Source organism: Pseudorasbora parva, chromosome 18 (assembly GCF_024679245.1).
Source record: "Pseudorasbora parva isolate DD20220531a chromosome 18, ASM2467924v1, whole genome shotgun sequence".
In the NCBI taxonomy this organism is placed as follows: Eukaryota; Metazoa; Chordata; class Actinopteri; order Cypriniformes; family Gobionidae; genus Pseudorasbora; species Pseudorasbora parva.
The window spans coordinates 23,125,747-23,153,503 of NC_090189.1; the positions used below are offsets into that span (position 1 = coordinate 23,125,747).

Below are 27,757 nucleotides of genomic sequence, written 5' to 3' on the forward strand. Positions count from 1 at the left end.
TGCTGCTGCTGCAGCCTCTCTCTCGGTGAAACTCGCGAAGTCCTTTGATCTGTATCCTTCCGCGGATCAAAGTACTCCAGAGATGCTTCCGCGAAATCAAACGAGCAATACAGATCCTTTCGCGTAGTCAAACAAGCTCTTGTACGTATTCATTAAAATTAGGCAGATTAAATGCCACAATTAACTACATATGTTCATGAATTATATATGTATATTAAATATGTAATATGTAAGTGTTGTAGGATCCATCTTCTCATTATAATGCAGATAGGGCCTACCATAATAAACAAAACAGTGAAAATACTATATAATATCTAATTTCACAAATATTGTTCTGATATAGGCTATTTTATCTTAAGTTCTTTCCCCCAAAAAATAAATAAAATAAACATTTTACTGACCCAAAACATTTAGTAGACAATGGTAGTATGCTTTTTATTTCAGAAAAATGCTGTTCTTTTGAAATTTCTATTCATCAAAGAATCCTAAAAAAAAAAATTGTACATAACTGTTTCAACATTGATAATAATCATAAATGTTTCTTGAGCAGTAGCCTAGCCTACATCGTCATATTAGAATAATTTTCTGAAGGATCATGTGACATTGAAGACTGAAGTAATGATGCTCAAAATTCAGCTTTGCATCACAGGAATAAATGACATTTTAAAATGTATTCAAATAGAAAAAAAGTAATTTTATATTTTAATACATTTCTTTTTTTTTTTGTATTTCTAATAACATGCAGCCTTGGTGAACAGAAGAGACTTCTTTAAAAACATTAAACATCTTACCATTCTAAATCTTTTGACCGGTAGTGTATTATCAAGAGTATTATTATTATTATTATTATTATTATTTTATTGAAAGTATATTACAAACTCCTTAAACTGGTGTTCTACGGGTAACGTTACCGGTAGAGGGCGGCAAAGAGAATCAACAACAAAGTGCTGCTAACTCCCCTATCCAACACATTCTACTCAAGATAACATCAGATTTATATTCCACGACCTCCCAGCTTATGGTTCAATAAGAAAATGGACGATTTTTAAGAGTTTTATAAACTTTCTGGATCGTTTATAGTGATTTCCATGTAGGGGAACGAACTAAATCCGGTTTGCATTGTTGTGGTTTAGCGGAGAGACTGGAAACTCCAAGCCGTGGATCGGGCCTGTTTCAACACATATCCTATTCAAGGTAATTGAATGTTTTTTAGCTGGTTTCATTCCTACATCTTTAAAAACGTTCGCAAATGGTTTCTTTGCTGTTCAAAATGACATTGCGCTGATGCACACGTAGAAAATCACTTTTTACGCCAGGATTTAATCAGGAACAAACTATCATTCATGCTAGCTCGCTATAACATGGCAGACTGTAAGATCTTACTCACAAAAGGGTGAATAATAATAATAACATGTTCCGTGAAAATGAATAAAAGTAACGTTAGTTAATCGGCATAGTATTGTATGTTATAAGCAACTTATTAGTATGTTTGCGACGTAACGTACCTGCGGTTTCTTTGCATCTGCCTTTTGTAAGTTAGCACTAGTGTACAGTGAGGCAAATAAGTATTTAGTCAGCCGCCAATTGAGCAAGTTCTTCCACTTAAAAAGACTTGTAAAGCAGGGCTCTACGCTTACATTTTTCTTGAGGAGAACTTGTGCTCCAAATTTAAAAAAAATTAGGAGCACAGTAAAACACTTAGGAGCACTTTCTGATCAATAACACACATTCCAATTATCTAATTAACTTTCGCATTAGGACGATATAGTTGTCCTTTTAAATTAATGTCCAGGGGCATTTTTACCATTATAAGAGCAATGTTTTCTAATCTTATTAAATAACTCTAACAATTAAAATAGAAATGTTTTTAAAATGTTAATTTAAACAATAAATTCCGTTAGAACAATTAGACACAATCAGAGTTCCCAATCAAATAAGATCATCAAAAGATCTGTTGCATTGCAGAAGTGGCACAGAAGCTCTATCTGAAGAGGGATTTAGACACATTAACGTAAGTGCCTAATGCAGCTCATGGGTAAATAATGTTGTATGAATATTTTAAATATAAGTTTTTGAATTTAGAAATATGTACAAATTAAACTTTAAAAGTTTGATATTTTAAATAAAAAGTCCATGCAAAGTCAACCGCCAGTAGGTGGCGGCAAGTCTTAACGTGTGAGTCATTAATCCAATCTTTCAGATTAATTTTAATCGAATCACTTGGAGATGTGCATCAGTTTTGGTGTGGCATTGATTGTCACGAAATAGACCGTTTGGTGGCTAAAACATTGTTACTTAATATTAACTTGTCAATTGGACTTTTGTACAAGATCAGTATCACATTTGCAATCCTGCCGATATTGGGATCAATAGCAATTCATAACTTTTGGCGCTCTGGCGCTTAAAGGACAACTCCGGGCAGTTATCATTATAATGTTGTGAGTACAGTCTATAGAGAGAAAAAAACTAACCGGTTTGGTCCTTGCAACACAGAGCTGTTACAGTTAATGCCCAGAGCCCCCACTCAGCTAAAACGGCAGCTTTGGGGGCATAAATAAAGGGTGTATTTGTGCCTCTTAACAGACATAAAATGTAATTAAAATGTCTGTCGAACATAAACAGGGCCCTTACATGACAACGAGAAGAGCGTTGTGTGTCAAGCATGATTATTTTATTAATGCACATCTTTCCTCAAGTCATGTGTGCCCAAATGGAAGGATAAATAAAGTTAACATACAGGTCCTACTCAAAAAAATAGCATATTGTGATAAAGTTCATTATTTTCCATAATGTAATGATACATTTTTTACTTTCATATATTTTAGATTCATTGCACACCAACTGAAATATTTCAGGTCTTTTATTGTTTTAATACTGATGATTTTGGCATACAGCTCATGAAAACCCAAAATTCCTATCTCAAATAATTCCGACCGGGTCTGGTCACCTCTTATTGTTGTGCAGCGTTTTTTGCCACACTTTATCCTTCCCACAGGCTTCCCACTGAGGTGCCTTGATACAGCACTCTGGGAACAGCCTATTCGTTCAGAAATTTCTTTCTGTGTCTTACCCTCTCGCTTGAGGGTGTCAATGATGGCCTTCTGGACAGGGTCGGGTCGGCAGTCTTACCCATGATTGCGGTTTTGAGTAATGAACCAGGCTGGGAGTTTTTAAAAGCCTCAGGAATCTTTTGCAGGTGTTTAGAGTTAATTAGTTGATTAGGTTAATAGCTCGTTTAGAGAACCTTTTAATGATATGCTATGCCAAAATCATCAGTATTAAAACAATAAAAGACCTGAAATATTTCAGTTGGTGTGCAATGAATCTAAAATATATGAAAGTTTAATTTTTATCATTATGGAAAATAATGAACTTTATCACAATATGCTAATTTTTTGAGAAAGACCTGTACATTACATCCACAGTGGTTGCACCCGTCTTCGACCACGGAATGGCATCGCTGTTGTGTCTGTGTAAGCTAGTCGTCCTTGTCAAAGCGTTCGCTGCAAATTTTCGCATTCTGTTGCCACAGTTCGGAAAGGCACAAACGGAAACCATTTCTTCTTCACTTGTGAGCCCAATCGGATCATCACTCTTGTGATTAGTGATGTCCGGTTCACGAACAAATCGTTCTTTTTAACCGGTTCTTTTTAGTGAACCGGTCGAACCAGTTCACTAAATAGGACTGAAACGTTCTAAACAGTTGCGTCTCACATCAGCGCTGATCCCACAAGTTACTTTAGTTGCTAACTTTCTGACATGAGTGACAGTCCCTCCGACTAGAAATAAACGAATATCTGGAATTATATTTTGTAACTCCAACTGTTCACTGAACTGAGACATGTTTTGCTGAGAGAACTGATGAACTCACAAGCAGCTGAGCATGCAGTGAACGTACAGTGGTTCTCGGATCAGCAGTACAGAATCAAAAACCATTTATTTTGGAGACGTTCGATACGGAGAACTGACGAGCCAATGAGCTGAGCAATGAGATTACTCTTCATACACACAACGCTCCTCCCAACTGGACTATTTGCCTTTTTTCCCATGGGACTTCAGTGCGAGACTACAGCTAGCCGTCTAAAGCAGGTGAATTTAAAGAATGGCTAATTGGCTAAACGCATCTCGTTGTCATGTAAGGGCCCTGTTCACGTTGGACAGACATTCTAATTGCATTTTGTGTAAGAGGCACAAAGACACCCTTTACGTTTATGCCCCCATAGCTGCTGTTTTAGCTGAGTGGGGGCTCTGGGCATTAACTCTAACAGCTCCGTGTTCTGTTGCAAGCATTAATCTGGTTCGTTTTTTTTCTATAGACTGTACTCACCAAGGTATAACGATCAAGATAAACTTAAAAATTCGCCGGAGTTGTCCTTTAATAAACAGAACTGCATGCGTCTTGTGTGGAAGAACCTTGTAGCCGGATCTACTTCTCTCTGTTTGTATCTATGGCGAGTCGCGCAGGGACTGTGCTCCTCTGCAGTGCTTAGCCTTCGACGAACCGGAATAAAATACCGGTTGTCAGAATATAAATACTTATTATAGGTTTACTGTAGTTATTCAGGATAAGACAACAACACTGTTTGGAAATGGATTCATCATATACTTGTTTATTATACATTTAGTATAGATTTAAAATCAAGAACTCAAGGGATTTTTAAATGTATTATTAATAAATTCGTTTTTGGTGGCATTTATGTCCCAAGCATTAGTTAATTTCTGTGGTATTTCCAGTTAATTTTGATTTGGGTGCAAATCATCCACGTTAGATGTCTAGTAAAGCCCAATTTATACTTCTGCTTCTGCTGTACCTTCTGCTAAGTGCACGCGTTACATACGCCGTACCCTTTGCTGTACCCTGATGCGCACCTAGGGATGGGTACCGAAAACCGGTATTAAATAATAAAAACCGGGGGTGAATTTTGAAAGATAAGACACCGTTGTGTCGATAAGCTTTTAGAGAGAGAGAGAGAGAGAGAGAGAGAAAGAGAGAGAGCCAAGAGCTGAGGACAGAACTAAACATTCAAACATAGCCTGGTTACACTTTAGATCTGTGATAGTCGGATTTTATTTTAGATTTTGGCTTCCAAAGATTCTAATAATAATATTTATGTCTAGCGCAACTTAATTCCCTTTGCAGCATTAGCCTACGCTGTCATTTCTCCATAAAACTCAATGACAGAATCAGCACGATCAGTGATTGTTGTAAAATACAGTCTAGCTACTGTTGGTAAATTGTGGGAGGCGTTTAATAATAAAAAAAGCGAGTAAAAGCACAAATAATGTGCGCAAGATTGTTCCCAAGTTGGCGCTAGCTCCGAAACTGCCCGAGACGAGCAAATTACACTTTCGGTTTCACACTCGCATCTAAACGATCAAATGTTCACAAACATCTATGTCAAAATGACCGGCTTGGAGAGCCTCTTAAACACAACACAGTTTGTGTCTAAAATGGACGTAGTTATTATGGATATAGTCGGGAAAAAATGTTGTGCATCTGCCTATTAGCAGTCGCCTATAGATCTGCACATCTGTGTTAAGGAGGTTAATTGTGTATATATATATATATATATATATATATATATATATATATATATATATATATATATATATATATATATATATAATATTGTGTGTGTGTGTGTGTGTGTATATTGTATATATATATAAAATCTCAAAAAGTACTGATAAGAATACCGTTAAAGTACCGGACCGATAAGCAGTACCGTAATACCGTTAAAATCGTAACGATACTCATCCCTACGTGCACCTCTCCAAAAATGTAACTATGTGTCAATTGTGGACCGCAAGGGCCATGATTGGTCTGCCAGAACCCCTCCCTCAGGTCTATGAATAAATAAATCTTTGATTGGACTTTGTGTGTCCAGAGTTGATAGTTTCATCCTATATCTGCTATATAACAATATTTTTTAGTGCAGAGATTCTTTATGTTAGTGAATAAATGCATAGATCCACTGTGTATAGTTTATTTATTTATCAAGATATCATAAAAACTATATATCAAGAACAGGGACACAACATCACAATGGGTGCGTTACATTTTGTCTCTGCAACAGCAATCGATTGAAGCGCTAGTCAGTGCATGAGCCATCGATACTGAAAGCAGCGGCCAAGAGCACTCTGCATGATTTCACAAATGCATTCCAGTGCCAGATCACCTCTTATGTTACTTTAAATCAACTAGAGATGCTTAATTTGTATTACATACAACAACTCAAGGTGCAAGAAAAGCCGCTATCTGCCGCTATCTGCCGCCATCACTGCTGATACTTCAGGTGCATGCAATGACAGTGTAAACAAGTCACTTTTTCTGCTTTTGCCTTCATACTGGGAGTTACAATCAACATGCCTGTGGACACTGTCCACTAGCGGTCTGGAAGTGTAATTGCATATTGACACGGACAACAACGCAGAAGTATAAATGAAAACCAATGCGTAAATTGCAGCATAGAGGATACCGCATAGGTCCAACGCAGAAGTATAAATCAGACTTAAGTGCGCATGGCTGCGTTGTCATACCTGTTTCACATTGTAAACAATCTTTGTTTGAAGTATAGTCCGTCATACACATTTTGCACTTACTCTGCTGACTGAAGGCATGAAAAGCAGTTGATTGCAGTAGGAAACGTAGCTTAACAGTTTCTCAGTGTTGATGTACTTGGGTAGTTTTAGTTTTAATTCTGATTGTCTCTATTCAATCGCGTCTAATTGATCGCGTCACTTACTACCGGTGCGCCTAAATATTTTTTCACAGTCGCACGTGGTAATTTTCAGGTGCAAATGCGCCTAAAATGCTCACTGTGTAGAGCACTGTAAAGGCCTGTAATTTTCATCATTGGCACACTTGAATTATGAGAAACAGAAGGAAAAACAAATCCAGAAAATCACATGGTATGTGGGAGCAATTATTAGAAAATGGAAGACTGATAATCTCCCTCGATCTGGGGCTCCACGCAAGATCTAACTGCTTGGGGTCAAAATGATCTCAAGAATAGTGAGCAAAGCTGCCATGGACTCAAATCCTGCGGTGCCAGACGTGTCCCTCTGCTTAAGACAGTACATGTCCAGTTTGCTAGAGAGCATTTGGATGATCCAGAAGAGGATTGGAAGAATGTCATGTGGTCAGATGAAACCAAAATATCACTTTTTGTTAAAAACTCAACTTGTTGTGTTTGGAGGAGAAAGAATGCTGAGTTGCACCATACCTACTGTGAAGCATGGGTGTGGAAACATCATGGTTTGGGGCTGTTTTTCTGCAAAGGGACCATGATGACTGATCCGTGTAAAGGAAAGAAGGAACGGGGCCATGTATCATGATATTTTGAGTAAAAACCTCCTTCCCATCTAGCCTGACAAGCCAGACCCACATCAAGATGTTTGGTATGGAAACACACCATTGACAGGGCTCAATCCGAGGGGCGGGATAAATGGTTGTCTTTCAAACTCCGTCTGCACGCAATTGGATAGTGCTACAATCAAACTCAGCAACGTGAAGCGGAGCTAGTTGAAGCTAGTAAACGTGAAGATTAAACTTTTGCCGTATCCGTTCGGCAAAACTCTGAACACATCTTCCCTTTTTAAGAATGATTTCAGTGCCATTCTTTTCTCAGAGAAAAGCTTAACTCCAAATCTTCCAGAGTTGCGCTCAAAGCTGATTCGAAAGACCGCCATTCATCAGCTTCTGTGTTCTGTTTACTAGTAGCACACAAGTGCAACTCGGTTGTCATTATGTTAAGTCCCGCCCACCGACTCTACATGATGTGATTGGCCTGACCAGAGTTTAGTTTTTACAGCTCAGACGTGAATTGAGAGTTGCTAGACGTTACTCGCGGCAGATTAGATTTCCTGCCGCTAGGGTGCATCTAGATTTCTAGGCAACCTTCCATCAGCAAGGGCATTGAAGATGAAATGTGGCTGGGTCCCATGATCCCAAACACACCGCATGGGCAATGAATGATAGGCTTCGTAAGAAGCATTTGAAGGTCCTGGAGTGGCCTAGCCGGTCTCCAGATCTCTACCCCATAGAAAATCTTAAGAGGGAGTTTTCAGCGACAGCCCCAAAACATCACTGTTCTAGAGAATATCTGCATGTAGGAATGGGCCAAACTACCAGCAACAGTGTGTTAAAAACTTGTGGCTACTTACAGAAAACGTTTGACCTCTGTCATTGCCAACAAAGGGTATAACAACATTGAGATTATTTTCCACCATAATTTGCAAAAAAATTCTTTACAAATCAGGCAATGTGATTTTCTGGATTTTTTATAGTTGAAGTTTACCTATGATGAAAATTACAGGCCTCTCATCTTTTAAGTTGGAGAACTTGTGCAATTGGTGGATGTCTAAATTCTTTTTAGATCAGGATGCTAGGCCAGATCCTGCACTCATGATAATGCATGCAATAATTTAATAAATAATACATATTCTATGTATTTATATGTATTTATATACTTTATTTTTTTAACTAAAAGCTGCAGTCTGTAGTTTTTCCTCTTTGTTGCTATCTCTGTTTGAAAACTGCAGTTGCAGTTATTCGTGGAATTAACAACTTTACATGAGCTGTGCCTCGGCACGGCACAGCGCGGTGGAATCCAATGTGCAACTGTCAGTCACCACAACGGTGTGGATACTGTCATACAGAATCACAGACTCTAAAAGTGCCTCGTCAGTGCCTCATCAGTTTTGGGAGGTGTTTATACTCGACGTGCAGACGGGGTGTGGCGTGATGAGACGTCATTCTCTTCGTCTGGAACTCATGGCTCTTCGGTTGCAGAGCCGCACGAAATTTGACGTGCACAACGCCAAGCCAAATGGGGTCTCGCGCACTCCGTGTCAACGTCATTTTTGCCGCGTCGTGTATAAACAAGGCTTAAAGCTACACTGAAGTTTGATAAACACAAGTTAATTCTTCAGTTTAATCTTTGTGTGCTAAAAGGCACATAAGTTCCTGTAGAGATAGCAATACACATTCTCCTTTTTTTTGCCAAATAAATGAAAAGCATGTCAATGTCTTCTCTCTTGCTGTATCAAAATATCAATTTCCTCAGAGATGGTCAAGTTCTGTTTGTGCATCATTAGGCTATGATATAACAAAACAAAAAATAATACTGTATCCTAAATTGTGGATAATTAATATATCATATGCTGAAGCATATTTCTGGATTAAAAGAAAAAAAAAACAAGAACCGTACAGAACGGAAAACCATGACCCTAAAACCGTGATGCGAAACAAACCGTGGGATTTGTGAACCCTGCCGCCCCTAATATGCTCCTAAAACACAATCATCCGTTGCAGTTTTCATCCATTTTATTTATTGTTTTTGGTTGGCCATTTGGTTGGCCATTATTTATTGTTTTTTCAGTTGGCCATTTCTAAAAATCCTTTCTTCGTATTGGTCTTAAGTATTCTAAATTTCTGAGGTACTGAATTTGGGATTTTCCTTAGTTATAATCATGAAAACGAAAAGAAATAAATATTTGAAATATATCAGTCTGTGTGTAATGAATGAATAGAATATACAAGTTTCACTTTTTGAATGGAATTAGTGTAATAAATCAACTTTTTTGGATGATATTCTAATTATATGACCAGTCCCTGCATGAAATTGATGCCCTCGTTTTGTACGGGAAATATTCTAACCCCATAACGTTTCCTGAGATATTTATTTACAACAAACCATTTGAAAATTATATTTAAATGATAATTACAAAATATTATCATATTTCCATAAGAATGCTAAATTTGATCATTCAGTCAATGTCAGTAATTTTACCAAGTAGGAATTGTTGTCCTGGTGAAACTTCCAAAATTTGGTATCTGAAAATGAGTGAATCTCTTTACAGGACATCCAGACTTAAAACTGACATGTATGGGCTCAGTAAAATATAATGAAAATATATAATATTCTGCACAGAGGACAAAAGTCTTTGCCTGTGTCTCTGGAGGATATATTTCACTTGACTATTTTACAGTAAATCTTTGTTTGCAGGTGCTTCAGAAGACACAATGTCGATTTTGGGTCTAAAAAAGAAGCAACCAAAGACTTTCAAAGTCAAAGTCAGCACTATGGATGCTGAAATGGAGTTCAGTTGTGAGGTAAACATATATGAACATGCACACCTGTGTTTTTAATTCTGTGGCCTGTTTTACCATGTTTTTATGTCTTCTCCTATCTTATAGGTCAAATGGAAAGGGAAAGATTTGTTTGACCTGGTGTGCCGGACCATCGGTCTGAGAGAAACGTGGTTCTTTGGCCTTCGATACACAGTGAAAGACACCTATGCCTGGCTGAAGCCTGATAAACGGGTGAGATGTGGTGGCAGTGCAGTGTGAATAGGTACTATAAGTAATGTAGAGTAATATGGGAATACCCTGACAAGTTTTTGGGATTTTTAAATTCATCTAGGTATTGGATCAAGAAGTTCCAAAGGACTCTCCGATAACATTTCATTTTCTTGCCAAATTCTTCCCTGAGAAAGTGGAGGATGAGCTTGTTCAGGAAATTACTCAGCACCTCTTCTTCTTACAAGTATGTGGGAGTTGTTCTTGTGAATTGGACATAATTTCTCTCCACGATGGTCTTTTCTGCTGTACAGAATCCTCTTTTGGTGTTTTGCAATGATTAATCTTGTTTTCTTTGAGTTGAGTTGAAATGAAGACACCTTTTTTGTTTCAGGTCAAAAAACAAATATTAGACGAGGAGATTTTTTGCTCTCCAGAAGCCTCTGTTCTTTTAGCATCATATGCTGTGCAAGCCAAGGTAGGTCTCCATATCAGTGTTAACAGGAAGAGGTGTGTGTGTGTATGTGTATATATATATATATATATATATAATATTGTATAATTAATATATATATATATATATATATATATATATATATATATATAATATTGTATAATTAATATATATATATATATATATATATATATATATATATATATATATATATATATATATATATATATATATATATATATATATATATGTATATGTATATGTATATGTAGTGTTTATTAAATATTTCCTCTTTGTCTTCCTTTCTGCAGTATGGGGACTATGATCCAAACTTCCACAAGCCAGGTTTCTTAGCTCAAGATGAACTCTTGCCCAAAAGAGTGAGTAAAGGCTGTACTATATGAGAATTAATCAGCGTTTGTATTCATTAAAATGACTTGTGTTTCTATGCGTTTTATTTTCCAGGTGCTAATGCAGTATCAGATGACACCTGACATGTGGGAAGAGAAGATAACTGCTTGGTATGCTGAACACAGAAGCATCACAAGGTAAGACTGTGCATATCCAGTTGCATCGATGTAAACTGTCTTCAACATGAAAGACATAATACATTTATTTTGTTTTTGCAGGGACGAGGCTGAGATGGAATATCTAAAAATAGCACAGGATCTAGAGATGTATGGAGTTAGCTACTTTTCTATTACAGTAAGTCTCGTTTTCCTTTATTGAAAGATTTCTCCATGTGTACACTGCTTTGAAGAAAGCTAACCACAATACATTTGGGATTTTGAAAATTAATGGTTTTCAAAACAGACTTTAAAATCACTTGGAAGGAACAATTTCCTCTTGGTATAATTCCATAGATATTATGTGTCGTTACCACTAAATTGATTATTTACATTTTACTGAATAGTTCAGTACAAAAAAATGAAAATAATCCCATAATTTACTCACCCCCAAGCCATCCTATGTGTATATGACTTTCTTCAATCAGATGAATACAATCAAAGTTATTAAAAAAATATTCCTAGCTTTGTAATGGCATTGAATACTGTTTTTGAAGCACCAAAAAGCACACCCATCAATCATAAATGAAAGCCATACTACTCTGGTGGGTTAAAGGGATATTTAACTCAAAAATGGAATTTAGCTCATGATTTACTCATCCTAGGTTTTTAGTCATTTAGTAATCCTAGGTTTATATGACATTCTTCTTTCATATGAATACAATCAGAGTTTATAAAAAAAAATCCTTTATAATGGCATTGACTTGATGGTTAATTTTTGAAGTCCATAAAAGTGCATCTATCCATCATGTAACTGCTCCACACAGCTCTGTGGCATTAGTAAAGTTCTTCTGAAGCAAAGTGGCGAGATTGTGTAAGAAAAATTTCCATATTTAAAACTTTATAGACTAAAATAACTAGCTTCTGGTAGTCAGCGGTATGCAAGTTGACTTGCGCTAAAAGAGTAACCCTTGACGAGATGTATAAGAGCATCGCAAGCTTTGACACCTTTCGTGGATAGGGCTGGGCAACAAACTCAAGCTCCTCGTCTTATATCAAATTCTCCGCCATTTCTCTATAAAAATTTTCATTTTAGACTTCTAATTCATGACCAGTGTTTCGTTTTGCTCTATCCCCTGTGCTTCTGCATTCATCAATACGCATGCGTCTCATGGATATTCTTTCGCCATAAGTCAACTTGCGTACCGCTGACCGTCGGAAGCTAGTCATTTTAGTCTATAAAGTTTTAAATATGGATATTTTCTTATACAAAGTGCAGGAGGCCTTTATTAAAGGGTTAGTTCACACAAAAATGAAAATTCTGTCATTAATTACTTACCCTCATGTCGTTCGACACCCGTAAGATAAAAAGAAGATATTTTTGTTGAAATCCGATGGCTCAGACAGGCCTTCATTGACACCACAATGTCATTTCCTCTCTCAAGACCCATAAAAGGCACTAAAGACTTCATTAAAAGTCCATCTCACTACAGTGGCTCTACAATAATTTTATGAAGCGACGAGAATAGTATTTGTGCGCAAAAAAACTAAATAACGACTTATATAGAGATGGACGATTTCAAAACAAAGCTTCGTACCGTTATGAATCAGCGTATCGAATCATGATTTGGATCATGTGTCAAACCGTCAAAATGCTGAAATCACGTGACATTGGTGATCCGAATCATGAATCGATATGCTGATTCATAAGGGTTCAATGCTTTGTTTTGAAATTGGCCATTACTATGTCATTATTTAGTTTTTTTGTGCACAAAAACTATTCTCATCGCTTCATAAAATAATTGTAGAGCCACTGTACTGTAGAGCCACTGTGTTCCGAAGATGAAAGGAGGTCTTATGTGTGCCGAACAACATGAGGGTAAGTAATAATTGCATTTTAATTATTAACCCTTTAACCCCCTAGAGCCGTGTGGAGCAGTTATATGATGGATAGTAGGGGTGTCCCAATATACCGGTATTGACAATAATCGTGATATTCAAAGCATGAAAAATCAACATCGTATTAATTTAGGGTCTGACAGTATACCAGCAATAACCACAATATTTAAAATGAAAAGGACCCTTATGATAACGACATGTAAATACTCCAGCACCAGTACCTGGTTGACCTGCAGGTGAGGTGTAAGTATTGTACCTTAACGCTGACACCTGTCAAACAAGAAGACAACGCAGTGTGCAACTAATCCGAGAAGAACCATAGCTGTGTCTCATTTCGAAGGCTGTGTCCTCCAGAGCAGGGGTTTTCAAACCTGTCCTGGAGGCACCCAGCCCTGCACATTTTGTCTCCCTCATTTATCACACCTAATTCAACTCGTTAGTAGAGACTACAAGAACTAAATTGGGTATATCTGATATGGGAGACATACAAAATGTGCAGGGCTGGGGTTGCTCCAGGACAGGTTTGAAATCTACTGCTCTGGAGGTCGCATTCGAAGGCTGCCTGTGTCAACAAGGTTTAGAACGGTACTTTGCTGTCAAGGCAAGAAACATTTCATAGTCATTTTCCAGTTATAAATAATTTTCATTCATATAACTGGTGTGAGAGGGCAACGAGGCTGTGAACGTGTTGGCATAGCAACATGATACTTCCTGCCTGTGTGTCCTACGGAGGACGTCTCGTTTAATTCGGATTGAGGACACGCCGTATACCGCATCCTTCACAGGATGTGTCCTTTGGAAGATGCAGTCTTCGAAATAAAATGAAGTGAGACACAGCGTATGTTGTCTGAGCGGGAGAGTAAGAGGCTCTGTCCACACCCGGAAAAAGTTAGTATTAAACCAGTATTAAAGATTCTTAAACAACCAAATCTGCAGAATGTGTCGGGCTATGGTCAGTGCAAAGGGGGTAACACCACTAACCTTTTTACCTCCAAATCCATCAACTTTTGGGTTACACCATTTTACAGAAAGTAAGTTGTGATTATTTTACAAGTCATGTAATGGGAAATGTTTCATTAACCTGTTAACAGCGGTTTTCTGTGTTCATATATTTATATAAACGGTTCTATTTGCAATCAAGTCATGGCCAATACGGCCAATTTATAGCACTTGATTTTTTTGTTTAAATCTATTACATGATTGAACTTAGTGACCACATTGCTACATTAAACTCTGTGAAATGTTATGTTGGTCGCAGTGCCATGTTACTTAATACCACATCTATGGCCGTTCTAGGCGCACATTATTAGTGCACTTTCTTACATGACTTCATTGGCTCCGGCGCAACAATAGGATGAGAGCTTAAAATACGGGTACACAAGATAACAGGTTAAAGTATCAGTTTTGATGTTAATATTTATTCATCATTATTGTCGAACTTGACAATATTTTCTCTCGTTATTTCATAGAGAGCTTCAAAGATGCATGTGCCCTGTGTTGATCAGTAATCCAGTTATGTTCGTTAGGTAAAAAAAAACAACTAAATAAACAAAGTAAAAAAATATGTTGACTGATAACATTTCCCCCAAATGTTTCTATAGATATTGTGATATATTGATATTGTGAATTCTTTTGGCCACGATAACCGTGGTGTGAAAACTCTTGACAGACCTAATGGATAGATGCACTTTTATGGATTTATGAAACATAAAGTCAATGCCATCATAAAGCTTGGAAGAGCCAGGACTTTTTTTTAAAGCTACACTGTGTAACTTTTTTAGTTTAATCTTAGCTAAAAACACTTAGTTATTTCAAAAATATATGTGCACATTAATATAGATTTACTTCTTTCAAGTAATAAAGTATTCTTGTAAGTTTATAATATGCCATTGAAAATACATACGGGTGAGGGGTTCAAATGCTGGTTGCCATGTTGCCGCTCCATCTTGAAAGTACATTAGCCAAAGAGGGACATATCCATAAATTCAAGCTTTGCCTTTCGCGTTTTAACACTTGATGGCACGGTGTCGAATGTGAAGAGGGGGATTGTCATGTTAATCTTGGACTAAATACGGGCCACCGTAGGAGTTAAAACGAAATCATAATTGAGAGGAACAGAAACTATTATTCACTGGATGGTCATACACCTTTTCACCACTAGATGGGGGAAAATATCACACAGTGTAGCTTTAAATATAACTGAAATGAAAATGGAAGAAGAAAGTCATATATACCTAGGATGACTTGAGGGTGAGTATATCATGGGCTAATTTTCATGTTTGGGTGAACTATCCCATTAAGTAATGCCTTCTGAAGTGAAGCGATTGGTTTTTGTAAGAGAAAAATCCATATTTAAAACTTTATAAACTAAAATCACTGGCATACGGCAACAGCTTGCACACATGTTTATGAGAGAGTCGAGTTCCGATGAAAAAGTGACCTCTGGCTCTGACCTGATGCTTGATGGATGATGTAGACTAAAGCCCTATTCTGATGGTATGGTGATTGTTTCTAATGGGGTCGTAAGGTATTTTCAAGCCCTTGGAGGGCGGAGCAATAACAAAACCCAGTATGGAAATACACACAGACAAAACAAGGTGATTTCAACCTCAAAATGTACACTTTTAAATATACCAATACTGATATCTCAAATACGGAGAGGCTTCTTCATGATTTCAACTAAAACTTTAAAAAATGCTTTTTTCTAAATTTGCTCCGAAGTAGAGCTGCAGACTTGTGTCCCTGGTTTCCGTGATGGGTCACATATACATCTAGGATAGCTTGTGGGTGAGGGATAATTGTAATTTTTGGGTGAGCTATTCCAATCTCTACTTCTTTGGTGTTACACAGCAAAATAAGAGGGACACAGAGCTGCTTCTTGGAGTTGATGCTCAGGGTCTTCACATCTACAGCCCCAACAATAAGCTAAGCCCCAACAAATCTTTTCCTTGGAGTGGAATCCGAAACATCTCATACAGCGAGAAAGAGGTTAGGAGAACCAAGAACATAAATCACAATCCATAATTGATTGATGACGAAATAATTGTTCAAACATACCTTATATGTCTCTTCTCAGTTTACTATCAAACCACTGGACAAGAAAAAGGAAGTTTTTAAATTCTACTCCTCTCAGCTCAGAGTTAACAAACTGGTGAGTTACTTTTTAAATAGTTCTGTAATAGTCTATCAAAATAGTGGCTCATGTCCTTTGTATATATTAGATATTACAGTTGTGCATTGGGAACCATGACCTGTTCATGAGGAGGAGGAAGGTGGATTCCATAGAAGTGCAACAGATGAAGGCTCAGGCCAAAGAGGAAAAGGCCAGGAAAAAGGTCTGTCATTTTATGCCATTCATTAGTGTAATGTTTATTATCATTAACCTTCTTCATTAACAATAGAACTGTGCGGTATTAATTTAATGCTAATCAAACATTTATTCAATATAATGAACATTACAGCTATAAACATTAAAACAACAGAGGCCTGACGAATAAACGTATGCAATAAATGTTGAGCTTCAGTATAGGCAGGATAAAGTACGCTGCCATTCAAAAGTTTGGGATCAGTAACTTTTGTTCAGTAAGGGCGCATCTAATTGATCAACTTGCAGTGAAGACATTTATAAAACTAATATTTCAATTTTAAATTGAACTTCTTTTGAACTTTCTGTTCATCAAAGAAAGATTAAATGGTTAGTTCACCCAAAAATAAAATTGATGTCATTAATGACTCACCCTAATGTCGTTCCACACCCGTAAGACCTCCGTCGATGCACATTTTACTGTCTATGTCCAGAAAGGGAATAAAAACATCAACAAAGTAGTCCATATGTGACATCAGTTGGTTAATTAGAATCTATTGAAGCATCGAAAATACATTTTGGTCCAAAAATATCAAAAACTAATATCAAAAAGCCAATGTCACGTGATTTTAGCAGTTTGACACACGATCAAAACTGCTGAAATCCCGTGACATTGGCGATCCGAATCATTGATCGATTCACTGATTTATGGCCGTTTGAATCTTTATTTGAGGAACACGGAAGAGAAGACAATGCTGAATAAAGTCGTAGTTTTTGTTATTTTTGGACCAAAATGTATTTTCAATGCTTCAAGAGATTCTAACTAAATAACTGATGTCACATATGGACTACTTTGATGTTTTTATTCCCTTTCTGGACATGGACAGTACAGTGTGCATAGACTGCATATGCTCTGGGACTAAATATAAAATATCTTAAACTGTGTTCAGAAGATGAACGGAGGTCTTACGCGTGTGGAACGACATTAGGGTGAGTCATTAATGACATCAATTTCATTTTTGGGTGAACTAACCCTTTACGCAGCACAACCTTATTTAAACTAATAATAAGACATGTTTATTGAGCACCAAATCAGCTTATTAGAATTATTTCTAAAGGCGCATGTGACACTGAAGATTGGAGTAATGATGCGGAAAATTCAGCTTTCATATGAATAAATGAATTAAACAGATTTTTAAAAATGAATTTGTCATTTTTTTAGCTTTATATAAAAATGAATTGTCTTGTATTATCTCTGACATTGGCTTATTTTGTGTTATATTTAGGTTGAGCGTCAGATTCTTGCACGGGAGAAGCAGATGAGGGAGGAAGCGGAGCGAGCAAAAGAAGAGATGGAGCGTCGTCTGTTCCAGCTACAGGACGAGGCTCGAATGGCCAATGAAGCTCTTGTGAGGGTTTTGCTAAGCTTGAAATTGAGTGATGCCAAATAGTTTACTCCCTTTTCCCTGCCCAGCTTGTAATATATTGTCCTCAGAGCACCAGCAGTATAAAAGAATGTTGTCCAGACATAAATTTGAGATGAACTGGAGAGGTATTAAGGTCTAAACCATTGTCCTGGACTCCCATTAGAATTCCATCCATGCTCTGACTGAGACTCCTTGAGCTTGATCTCGTAAGTCTTTCTTATCAGTCTCCCTCTCTACAGCTGCGCTCCGAGGAGACAGCAGACCTACTGGCGGAGAAAGCCCAGATCGCAGAGGAGGAGGCCAAACTACTGGCCCACAAAGCAGCTGAGGCAGAACAGGAAAGGCAGAGGCTGGAGGTCACAGCCCTCAAAACCAAAGAAGAGAAGAGACTGATGGAGCAGAAGATGAGAGAAGCAGAACAACTGGCGGTTAAGCTTGTTGAGCAATCAGAGAGGAGGTGGGCCATTACGGTTTTCAGTCGTTGATACCACTACCAGTGAAATTTCATCATTCTTGATACTTCAAGATACTTCATGCTAATGAACACTTTTTAATTAACAAATATTAATATTAACTAGAATGAAAACAAAGGCTTCAGTTATTCTCTCTTGATTAACATAGTTTCAAGTTTTCTATTAATTATTCAAGTTGCGCTCAATTTCTCGCAAAAAAATAATACATTTAAAAAAAATTCGGTTATTATAGTAAAATATTTGACTACTTTGTGCTATGATTAATCAATCAGAACCACCTTTTAATTGAAGGAGTTTAATTGTTCATGTATTTGTGGCACTCAGGCTGAAGGAGGCAGACCACCTGAAACAGGATCTGAATGAAGCTAAAGACGCAGAACGGAGGGCAAAACAGAAACTCCTGGAAATTACCAAAACAACATATCCTGTAATTATTCAATGACATCTATCAAACGTATTCTGCCATTTATTTTCCTCATTATGCTTTGTAAAAAGGTCATTTGTGTCATGTGCTCAGTTAATAGCAGCGTACTCCAGCCCTCCTCCACCCCCTGGGCCAGAGAGTCAAGAAGTGGCTGTAGACATGGGCGGCTCCATCCGAATGGACTTCAAAGACTCTGATATGAAGAGACTTTCGATGGAGATTGAGAGAGAACGGTACGCACTTGATCATGTTATATCTGAAATGTATTGAAAAATAAAGCTGAATTCAAGCTGCTGTCTCCTTGTGCGTGTCTCAGGCTAGAGTACATGGAGAAGAGCAAACATCTTCAAGACCAGCTGAAGGAGCTCAAATCAGAGATTGAATCCCTTAAGCTGGAAGAGCAGCAACAGGCTGGAATCTACAGCCTCAGGAGTTACGCTGAACCTCATTATATTCCCCACAGCAATGTAAGAAACTCATTGCAAATCATTTGTAAGAAAATAGGCATATATACATAGGCATAAATACAGCATATCCAATCAAACAAACGCATATTAAATTGAACAAAAGTACAGAGCCCCGCACATGACATGCAAGAAAAAAAAGGTAAATAGTGTGCACGATTTACTATTTCGTTCCCTCGATGTATAAACTGTGCGCATGTTTTACTGATTCCTTCCCTCGATTTATAAATCATGTGCACGATTTAGCAAATCGAGGGAACGAAATAGTAAAACTCGCTTACTATTTATAAATCAAGGGAACAAAACTATTCAAACGTGCACACGATTTATAAATCGAGGGAATGAAATGGTAAATTGTGCGCACAATTTAGTTTTTTACTGCATGTCATGTGCAAGGCTCCGTACAAAAGTGACAGTAAAGAGTCTTTAGTTTTGGCATATTTATGAAAGACATGCGCTGTACCAATTCTTTCCGGAAACAGCCGAATTCGGGGAGGCGTGCAGTGGGCTAGACTGAAGAGACACACACACACACACACACAATACATCATCGTCTTAACCCTGGATAACTTTCGATTCACTATACGTTCGGGTTGTTTTTCTTTATTGCCAACAAAACACAGACATTTGATTAAGTTTCACTCACCGCCCCACGGTTTCGACTCATGACCGAGAACAGATACACACATTTTCCCCTCACAACCAAAAACACTTCTTTATTGACGTTGTTGATTTTGTGGTCTAAAAACAACACGACAGCACTGCTGACGGCTTCGGTAACCTGAATGAAGCTTGTTGATTGGCGAAGCTTTTGTTCTTGCTCGGGTTAAAGTGAGAACGATCATCCGGGAGAAGTGCCCATACAAGGAACTCCGCCCCCTTATGACGTCATACAGGGCCATACTCTGAAAAAAACATATTTAAATCCTGAAAGAGTGTATTTGGCACCGAAATAAGTCTACCTAATTTTTTGAAAATTTGATTTTAAGCATCACAGGTGTTATCAATGTTGCTGATAATAAGGACTGTTTCTTGAGCATCAAAGCAGCATATTAGAATGATTTCTGAAGGATCATTTGATTGAAGACTAATTATGCTGAAAATTTACATGGGCTGAAAAGTTTTCCCCAATTCTTTTCATGAAATAGTTCACATTTCCAAAAAGACTTGTAACAATGCTCTTATGTTGCTGTGTGTGTCTGTTGCAGAGAAATTCTGCCTACATGGCTCAGATGGCCTTCTACGAGGAAGTGTGAAAGAACAATCCAGCCTCTGTTTCAGGAGCAGGAGGATCTAGAGGAACAGTTTGCAGCTTTCACTGAAGCATGCATGTACACCAAAACTGTACACCAAACCTCATATACTGTGCTTTTAAAATTAATATATTTCAGCCAGTCTGGCTTTGTGTACACCTCGTCATGTTTTACTAATAACACAAACAGTTTGGCGCTTTCAAGCACATGAAACTGTGTTTGTTTGTTCACATGCCAAAAATATGTGCCAGAAATGCAAGGTATTAAGGGATATTTCAGATACAGATAGTGCCTTCAGAATGATTAATTAATGAAATGAACAGAAGGTTGTAATTCCTCCAGAAATACAAGGACTTAAAAAGTATTACTATTACATTATCCTTCAATTCTTCATCAGTTTAACACTAGGTGCCTTTTACACATGCCACAGATAGTGGCTTTAACTACAATATCAGTCAACTTCAAATGATTTTTAAGTAATTGCATGTTTTGAACTTTGGATTGTGCTCTTTTTTTCTGTGTTTTTGAATATGTAGATGATTGATGTTTTCCAGTACACTCCAGTGCCTTTTGAAAAGGCTTGCACTACTCATTGGGCTGGATGATTCTCTACCGATGCACTCTTTCTCACGTTATGACTGGTCGTATAACTTGCTTGGTGAGCGCGTCAGCTGTAACTACTCTTATCATAATCAGGAACAGAGGTAGATTGATGGCCTCTCTGTTTATACATGTGCTGTTCTCATCCATTTTGGCTGGAGACTCACACAGTTTTTAAAATCTGTGACAGTTTTTGATATAGTGCTACACAGTCAGGTTTATGGGTTTATCTGCCATTTTCTGTTCCTAAATCAACTGACACTTGGACTTAATGTTATGGTTGTGAGCCATGTTGACATTTCAGAACATTTACATCTGGGTAACATTTCTGATCTTGTTATTTTCCTTCAAATATGAGGTTTTTTTTTTTTGTCAAAATGTCCTTTGTTTCAAAATGCAGTGCATGCAATTACACAGGACACATACATTTTGCACTCATTTTTTATGTTCTGAATGCTCATTAAGTTGGTTAATTTGTTGCAGCAATGTTGGTTTGAGACAAATTAACCTTCTCATATATAAAGGGATGAATTGTTACGATAGTGGAGTTTTAGGGTTGTAATGCTTCATGTTACAGCTAATTGTATATTTATCAGCATGCTATTTTTGCATCAATAAGAGACCAGCAAAATTCATGCATTAAAGGGATGGTTCACTCTAAAATGTAAATTCTGGACAAAGGAAGATATTTGGAAGAATGTTTGTAACAGAGCAGATTTCGGCACCCATTGACTACCATAGTATTTTTTTTCCCTACTTTGGTAGTCAATGTGTTCCAATATATATTTATTTGTGTTCGGCAGAACACAACTTATACAGGTTTGGAACAACTTGAGTGTTAGTGAATTATGACTTTTGGGTGAACTATCCCTTTAAAATAGGTTTTGGAGCAATATCTTTTCTAAATACACTACATGCATTGCTAAGTCTTAGTTTAAGTAGTGGAAGACATTCCTGTTATCATCAGCATGACTGTGCAAACTGGTTTGAGATGTCTTATAAAGTATAGAGTGACTTCACAAGGCTATTGTTCATGTTTTAATGAATGCCACTAAGTGCCCAGTTTATCTTTTTATTAGTCGTTTGTGTTTGTCTTTATCCAGCTGCACTACATAAAGAATTAGTTTTTGGCATGAATTTCATAATGTCATAATCATCATGGATGGCTTTCACTTCCTTTCAGAACACAAGCTGCTTGTTTAATTATGTGTGCCATGGATTCAGACACGGATTGTTCAAATGGATGTGGACTTAGAGCGAGCTCATGTGCAGTGAATTGTTAATGATGTACAAATAAACTGCAAACATGCATTTAAAAGCTTTTCAGGAGTGCTGGAACCTTACTGTGTTTGGATTGATTTTATACTTTTTTCTGCTTTTGGACGATCAGAGATGATGAATTGAGGAGACGCCAAATTCAGCAGGATGGTCCTAATTGTGCACTGCTACTCAAATGCACTAGGTAGCTCTATAATTAGGCAATTTGCGTTTTGGTTCATAACACCGGAATCCTACGGGTCATTTTGAATTGACTGAAAACCATTTTTATTCAATCTCCTCTTGGCTGTTGGTCTTATCTTCACCAAGTTTTGCACACATCTATAGGCAGTGGTGGCAAAAAAAAGTTATCCAAAGAATTTGGATATGTTGAAGCATTGTGAAGAGATAAGCAAGTGAATTTGTCTGGTGACATAAAAACATTTTTACCTAATTGATCCACAAACTCATAAACGTAATCTAAATTTAATTAAATTAATTCAACGATGCTAAGTTGCTTCACAGTTGCATCTATAGGGGGCAGTCCAACTGAAAATCCTCAATAATGCCATAACCGCATCTTTGCTGATGTTGAAAATGTGTAGGCTGCATTCTTTATGGACTTCCTAAACATATCTTCTAATATGATTTTAAAAAAAACTGTGCCATGTCACTGTTTTCGCAAATTGCTATATCTTGTAAATGTCAATCAAAATGCTGTCTTTTAAATTAATGGCCCAAACATGTTAAAAAGTTTTCAGTTTTTAGTTAAAAAGCCCTAAATTGCCCCCTTTGCATTCCTGTAACCTGTTTCATCAAAACCTAACCATCATTGAAGAATTAAATTGGACTTTGCTTTTAAAACCCCACCATAAGATGCATTTCAATTGAGTCACTAATGTTCCGGTGCTTGGACCCCTATTATGTGCTTTGTGTTCTGATGGAGGTACTGTGAAAACAAGAGACCAAAACATAAAAATCCAATTTGTATGTCTGGCCATTTATCTCACACTTATTTTAACAACAAAATCCAATGCGTCAGTGCCTATCTCTTGAGGTTAAAGAACAAAGTGAAAAGAGTCGAAGAGCATTTGACATTATGAAAAAGTTCTAGTCATTGCCAGAAGAGGGCGTAATAAACTACTTTATGCAGAGACATATCTCATAATCCTGCCTACAACCATTTTCGCACTTTATTGAGCTTGTAAAAAGAAAATTGGACTCTTTTGACATCAGAAACATTTGAGAAGAATATTAGCATGCGTCACCATTACATTTTTTACTTTGTATTTGTAGACACATATGCTGTACATCTAAAGTCTCTGCCTCAGTGACGCATGATGGATGACGCTTACTTACGCCATATACTCAGGGGTCAAGTCCCATCTAGGGTGGGTTTCGTGTGGGAGCATATCTGGCCCATAATCCAAATGTTGATGGATTCACACCATCCTTTGCTAATGTCTTCTGGGATAGCGAGAACGTCGTGTAGCTAATCAGCAAGACAAAGGTTAGTAGTTGTGGATGTGGAGATTAAAAAGCGTTTAATTATTCATTCTAACACAAGTTCTAAAGACCAAACAGCCTTATTGGACATTTATGACACGTGATTAAGTTAGGGTTAGGTCACAATCAAATAAATTTCGTAAACATCCTCCTGATTCTTGTACCAGTTATTTTTAATTAGGGGCTACATTTGTATTTTGTTAATCATATTTTTATTTTGTTTATATTTTATTCTGGCACTCTAGTGTTTTGTGATAAAGGACATTGCCTCGTCAGATACAGAAGTTATGGGTAGTTATAAGACATTTGTAATGATGCATCTGAGGCCTGTTATATTTTTCTCTGGTGGCTACAACAACAATCAGATCCACCCACAAATATTTAATGTACAGTGAAATATGGATGTGTCCAAGGCTGTATATTTTATCATGCATTATCATACATTACGCATTCAAGGCCATCTGGCAAGTAGTTAGAAGAAGGTGGAAATCTTTTGGAAAATCCAACTTGGTGTTGAAGATTAGAACTAATTATATTACTTTCTGAAATTTCATTATATGTGAGTTATAGATGCAAATTGCTTTGAAGGACAGTTTTTGAACAGAACCGGAGTAGGCCTACCAAATGTATGAATTGATCCTAGATATTATAATTATTAAATAATAATAATAAATTCAATACAATACATTTATGTAGTGAAATATCCAGTGGTTGTAAACAGACAATTTTTTAACCACCAAAAATTGCATTATTTCACCTTTTTTTTTTTTTTTTTTTTTTTTAAGTTTTGTTTACAGGAGGAAATCAATGTCCATATTATCAGTGTTATGATAACAAAATACTACAGTGCATCACAACCCATTGTGTCAATGTCATGGCAAAGACATGATTGGTAGATTTATGAAATTATATGTCCTTCAAAGCAATATATATATAATTTGTATATACTATTTTGTAATGTTTTAGAAATATATAAGCTAATTAATATTTATAAATGTAATATATAAAATGTATTTAGAATATTGTTTAAGAGACCTACTATATGCATTAGTCTATAATATATTTTATAAATATTTGAGTTATTATTAAATATACTTTATATCATTATAAAATGTACAATTTGATGTAGGGCTGTGCAATATATCGAAATTATCAAAATATTGCAAATGTACACATCGCAACAGCACACAATATCGGAATGATTTTAATAGGCAAAAGTAATTATTATTATTATGCTTTAGGGTCGACATATAGCAGAGAATAGACTGGGCACACGACTTGTTACTTATGTGACTTGCTTGACGTTATAAAGAGTTATTAAATGCAATTACTTGCGTAAAACAACTCCTTGCAGTCTTATAGACCTAAACGTGAGCTCTCTGAAAGTGTGTGATCCCTTCAGTTCTGTTTCGTGTCTTGTTACGCACTTAAACTGTTAAATAAACACAGAGTTATGTCAAAAGGGCTGTCTTGATGAGTATTCATGTAAACACAGTCAGTTTTGCTTTAAGTGAACGATATCAGTTGGGGAAAGAAACTGAATGCGTGTCAATAGGATTCATGCATTAGGTCTTAAAGTGACAGCCTGCTAATACAGTTAACCTGCCGCTGTCTGTCAAACAACAAGAGAACAAGGGAAAATCACTCAGTGCTCTTGACTGAATAACTTTTGTAGCTTTATTATGTATTAGTCTATATTTAATTCATGTGAAGACTACTGTTTTTAGATCTTATTTTTAATAACAAAGTTACATTTAAATGACAAAAATAATCGTGTCTTTGTTTACCTGGCTGTTGTTGATGTTAAGTTTTAATTTGATATAACTATTTGTCAAGCAAAGAGTTTTCTTTTCAATTTTCATAAATTTTATTGTCAGATTTGTTTCATATATTTTTGCTAAAACACTGCTGGTCACTTTCAGAAGTTGTTGCGATGCTTTCTTTGCCCAGAAAGAATGTGAAACAAATAAATGTTATCATTCTCAGTTTTGAAATTTTTGTTTTAATATAATTTAAAAAAACGTACCAACTAATAGCAATATCGTATCTCATATCGAATATCGCATTATTTAACAAGGTATTGCATATCGCATTTTTCTTTAATATCGCACAGCCGTAATATATTAAATATTTTAGCCGTAATATATAACTTTTGCATTAGCAATGTAAATCAAAGCAATGTATATTGCTTTGATTTAAAAATTTTTTTTATAAAATGTTATATTTTAATTATTATTATTATGTGTGTAAATATATTAATTTAAATATGTATATATTTACATTTTATTGTATTTTTTAAAAAAATTGTTAATATATAATAATATATATTGATTAAGATCATTTCCTAAATCACTGGTAAGATTTCTCAATGAAAACGGATTGACATAGAATCATTAGAATGTTGCATTGTTCACTGGACAGGGATTGAGTGCTTCTTTAGACAAGCCAAACATGAAACTGTGAAGGTCACATTTTTGTGTTGTTGCGATGGGGGTTGGGTCTCTTCCTCATCTGGTCTTTTATTCCAGTATACTTCAGTGTTTTAGCAATGAGTCACCAGAATGTTTTGTACCTCGTACTGCAGGCACAGGGACATTGTTTCCTATCCAGCTCCTTCATGGCGTGCCAGCTTAAAAATGTATGCAGATTTTTACGGTCCCATCTCCACCACTGATGTGTTTCACATCCAGTCTTGCCTCTGGCAGTGTTCTGCTCAAAAAGTTCGAAAATGGTATAAATAGACTTGCCAGTCCAGGTATTTTTGAATGTTTATTTGTTTGTTTGCAGTGGTAGACATTATTGCCTTCAAGATGCACTCGGGGAAAGTGGCGGCACATTGCTCTCGCTCGAGGCAGATCGGGAAATATTTTATATTCACGACACTCATATCTACTGTTTCATAGCACATTTCTTTCAGATTGAACACATTCACGCTTTAAAACACGTTTATTTGATTCATTAGCCTAACCATTTCAAGTTGGAAAGCTGATGTTTTATTTTGAATATGTTCACTTTCTTCACATCAAGCTTGTACTCGACGGAGCCAAATGACTGGATGGCATTTCCCAGAGCTCATTTAAACTAACTGTTATTTGCTCATCATCAGTGATTCCCCTGTGTTTTGGTGCCTTGAATAAGACCTAAATGGGCCCTGTGTGTAAAGCGAGACCTCGCATCTTCAGGCACGTCCCACATGGCAACATTTCCTCTGTTTTTGTAACAAATTTAGAAAATCACAGTCAAACTCAGACCACAAATCATTAGAATAATGAGGCTGTAAAATGCACACTTTTTCAAACCAGAGAGATGCCCTGTCCAAAAAAACAAATCGAGTGAATATTTGAATTTTAAAAGGAACTATTTTTCCATTATGCCTTGCTATTTTTTGCAATTGTAAGTAGCGCTGTACTCACATTCCTTTTAATGGGGTATTAGATGCATAATTGCTGATTTAGCCCACTTAAGCAAGTAAATAAGACATTATCCCTGTCTTCATCTGTGCACTGTCACTATTTTTCCTCCAGAGTGAAACATGATCATTATTGGCTAATAGTGTCATCCACTCTGTGAGATGTCTGTGTTCAAAAATTAAAGTAGGCGATCACTCCAAGGTATGAAAATGTGTATGTTAATGAAAAATAAATGCAGTGTGAAATACATTAGTGCAATGGCGTACTTGAGACTGCCTGTTTTTACTGCCCATCATCCAGATTTTATGTGTCTGGAGTTTTCCCTGCAAGGCAACCCAGCTAAAGGTCATATTCTCGCTCTTGTCTTCTTATTTTCTTCTAAAAGTTTCCAGGAAAGGAGGATATCATTATGAAATATCATTATGTAATAAAAGTTATTAGGATTTTTTAACATGCAAGCAATTATTGCATTTTAAA

General features: G+C 36.6%; 1 protein-coding gene and 1 long non-coding RNA gene across 2 annotated transcripts in view; both read left to right on the plus strand.

The window, feature by feature from the left end:
• Positions 1–868: 868 nt before the first annotated feature.
• On the plus strand, positions 869–22,429 carry nf2b (NF2, moesin-ezrin-radixin like (MERLIN) tumor suppressor b). Its single transcript, XM_067423365.1, has 17 exons — positions 869–1,194; positions 10,011–10,117; positions 10,202–10,327; positions 10,428–10,550; positions 10,698–10,781; positions 11,069–11,137; positions 11,223–11,305; positions 11,387–11,462; positions 16,013–16,150; positions 16,239–16,313; positions 16,384–16,497; positions 17,753–17,875; positions 18,133–18,350; positions 18,691–18,793; positions 18,884–19,023; positions 19,107–19,257; positions 20,463–22,429. Exons 2-17 carry the CDS (start codon positions 10,028–10,030, stop codon positions 20,508–20,510), a joined length of 1,761 nt encoding a protein of 586 aa, XP_067279466.1. The 5' UTR covers positions 869–1,194; positions 10,011–10,027; the 3' UTR covers positions 20,511–22,429.
• A 1,177-nt stretch (positions 22,430–23,606) lies between these two features.
• LOC137046414 (uncharacterized) overlaps positions 23,607–27,757 on the plus strand; it is a 33,467-nt gene continuing 29,316 nt past the window's right edge. Inside the window, exon 1 of the long non-coding RNA XR_010898958.1 lies at positions 23,607–23,874. This is a non-coding gene — a long non-coding RNA (uncharacterized lncRNA). The remainder of the gene's footprint in view (positions 23,875–27,757) is intronic.

Excerpts from the sequence above, each read along its gene's own strand:
- nf2b (XM_067423365.1), top strand. The coding sequence starts at position 10,028 with ATGTCGATTTTGGGTCTAAAAAAGAAGCAACCAAAGACTTTCAAAGTC. Across the intron at positions 10,328-10,427 it reads GGCTGAAGCCTGATAAACGG|GTATTGGATCAAGAAGTTCC; the intron begins GTGAGATGTGGT and ends AAATTCATCTAG. Across the intron at positions 11,138-11,222 it reads ATGAACTCTTGCCCAAAAGA|GTGCTAATGCAGTATCAGAT; the intron begins GTGAGTAAAGGC and ends TTTATTTTCCAG.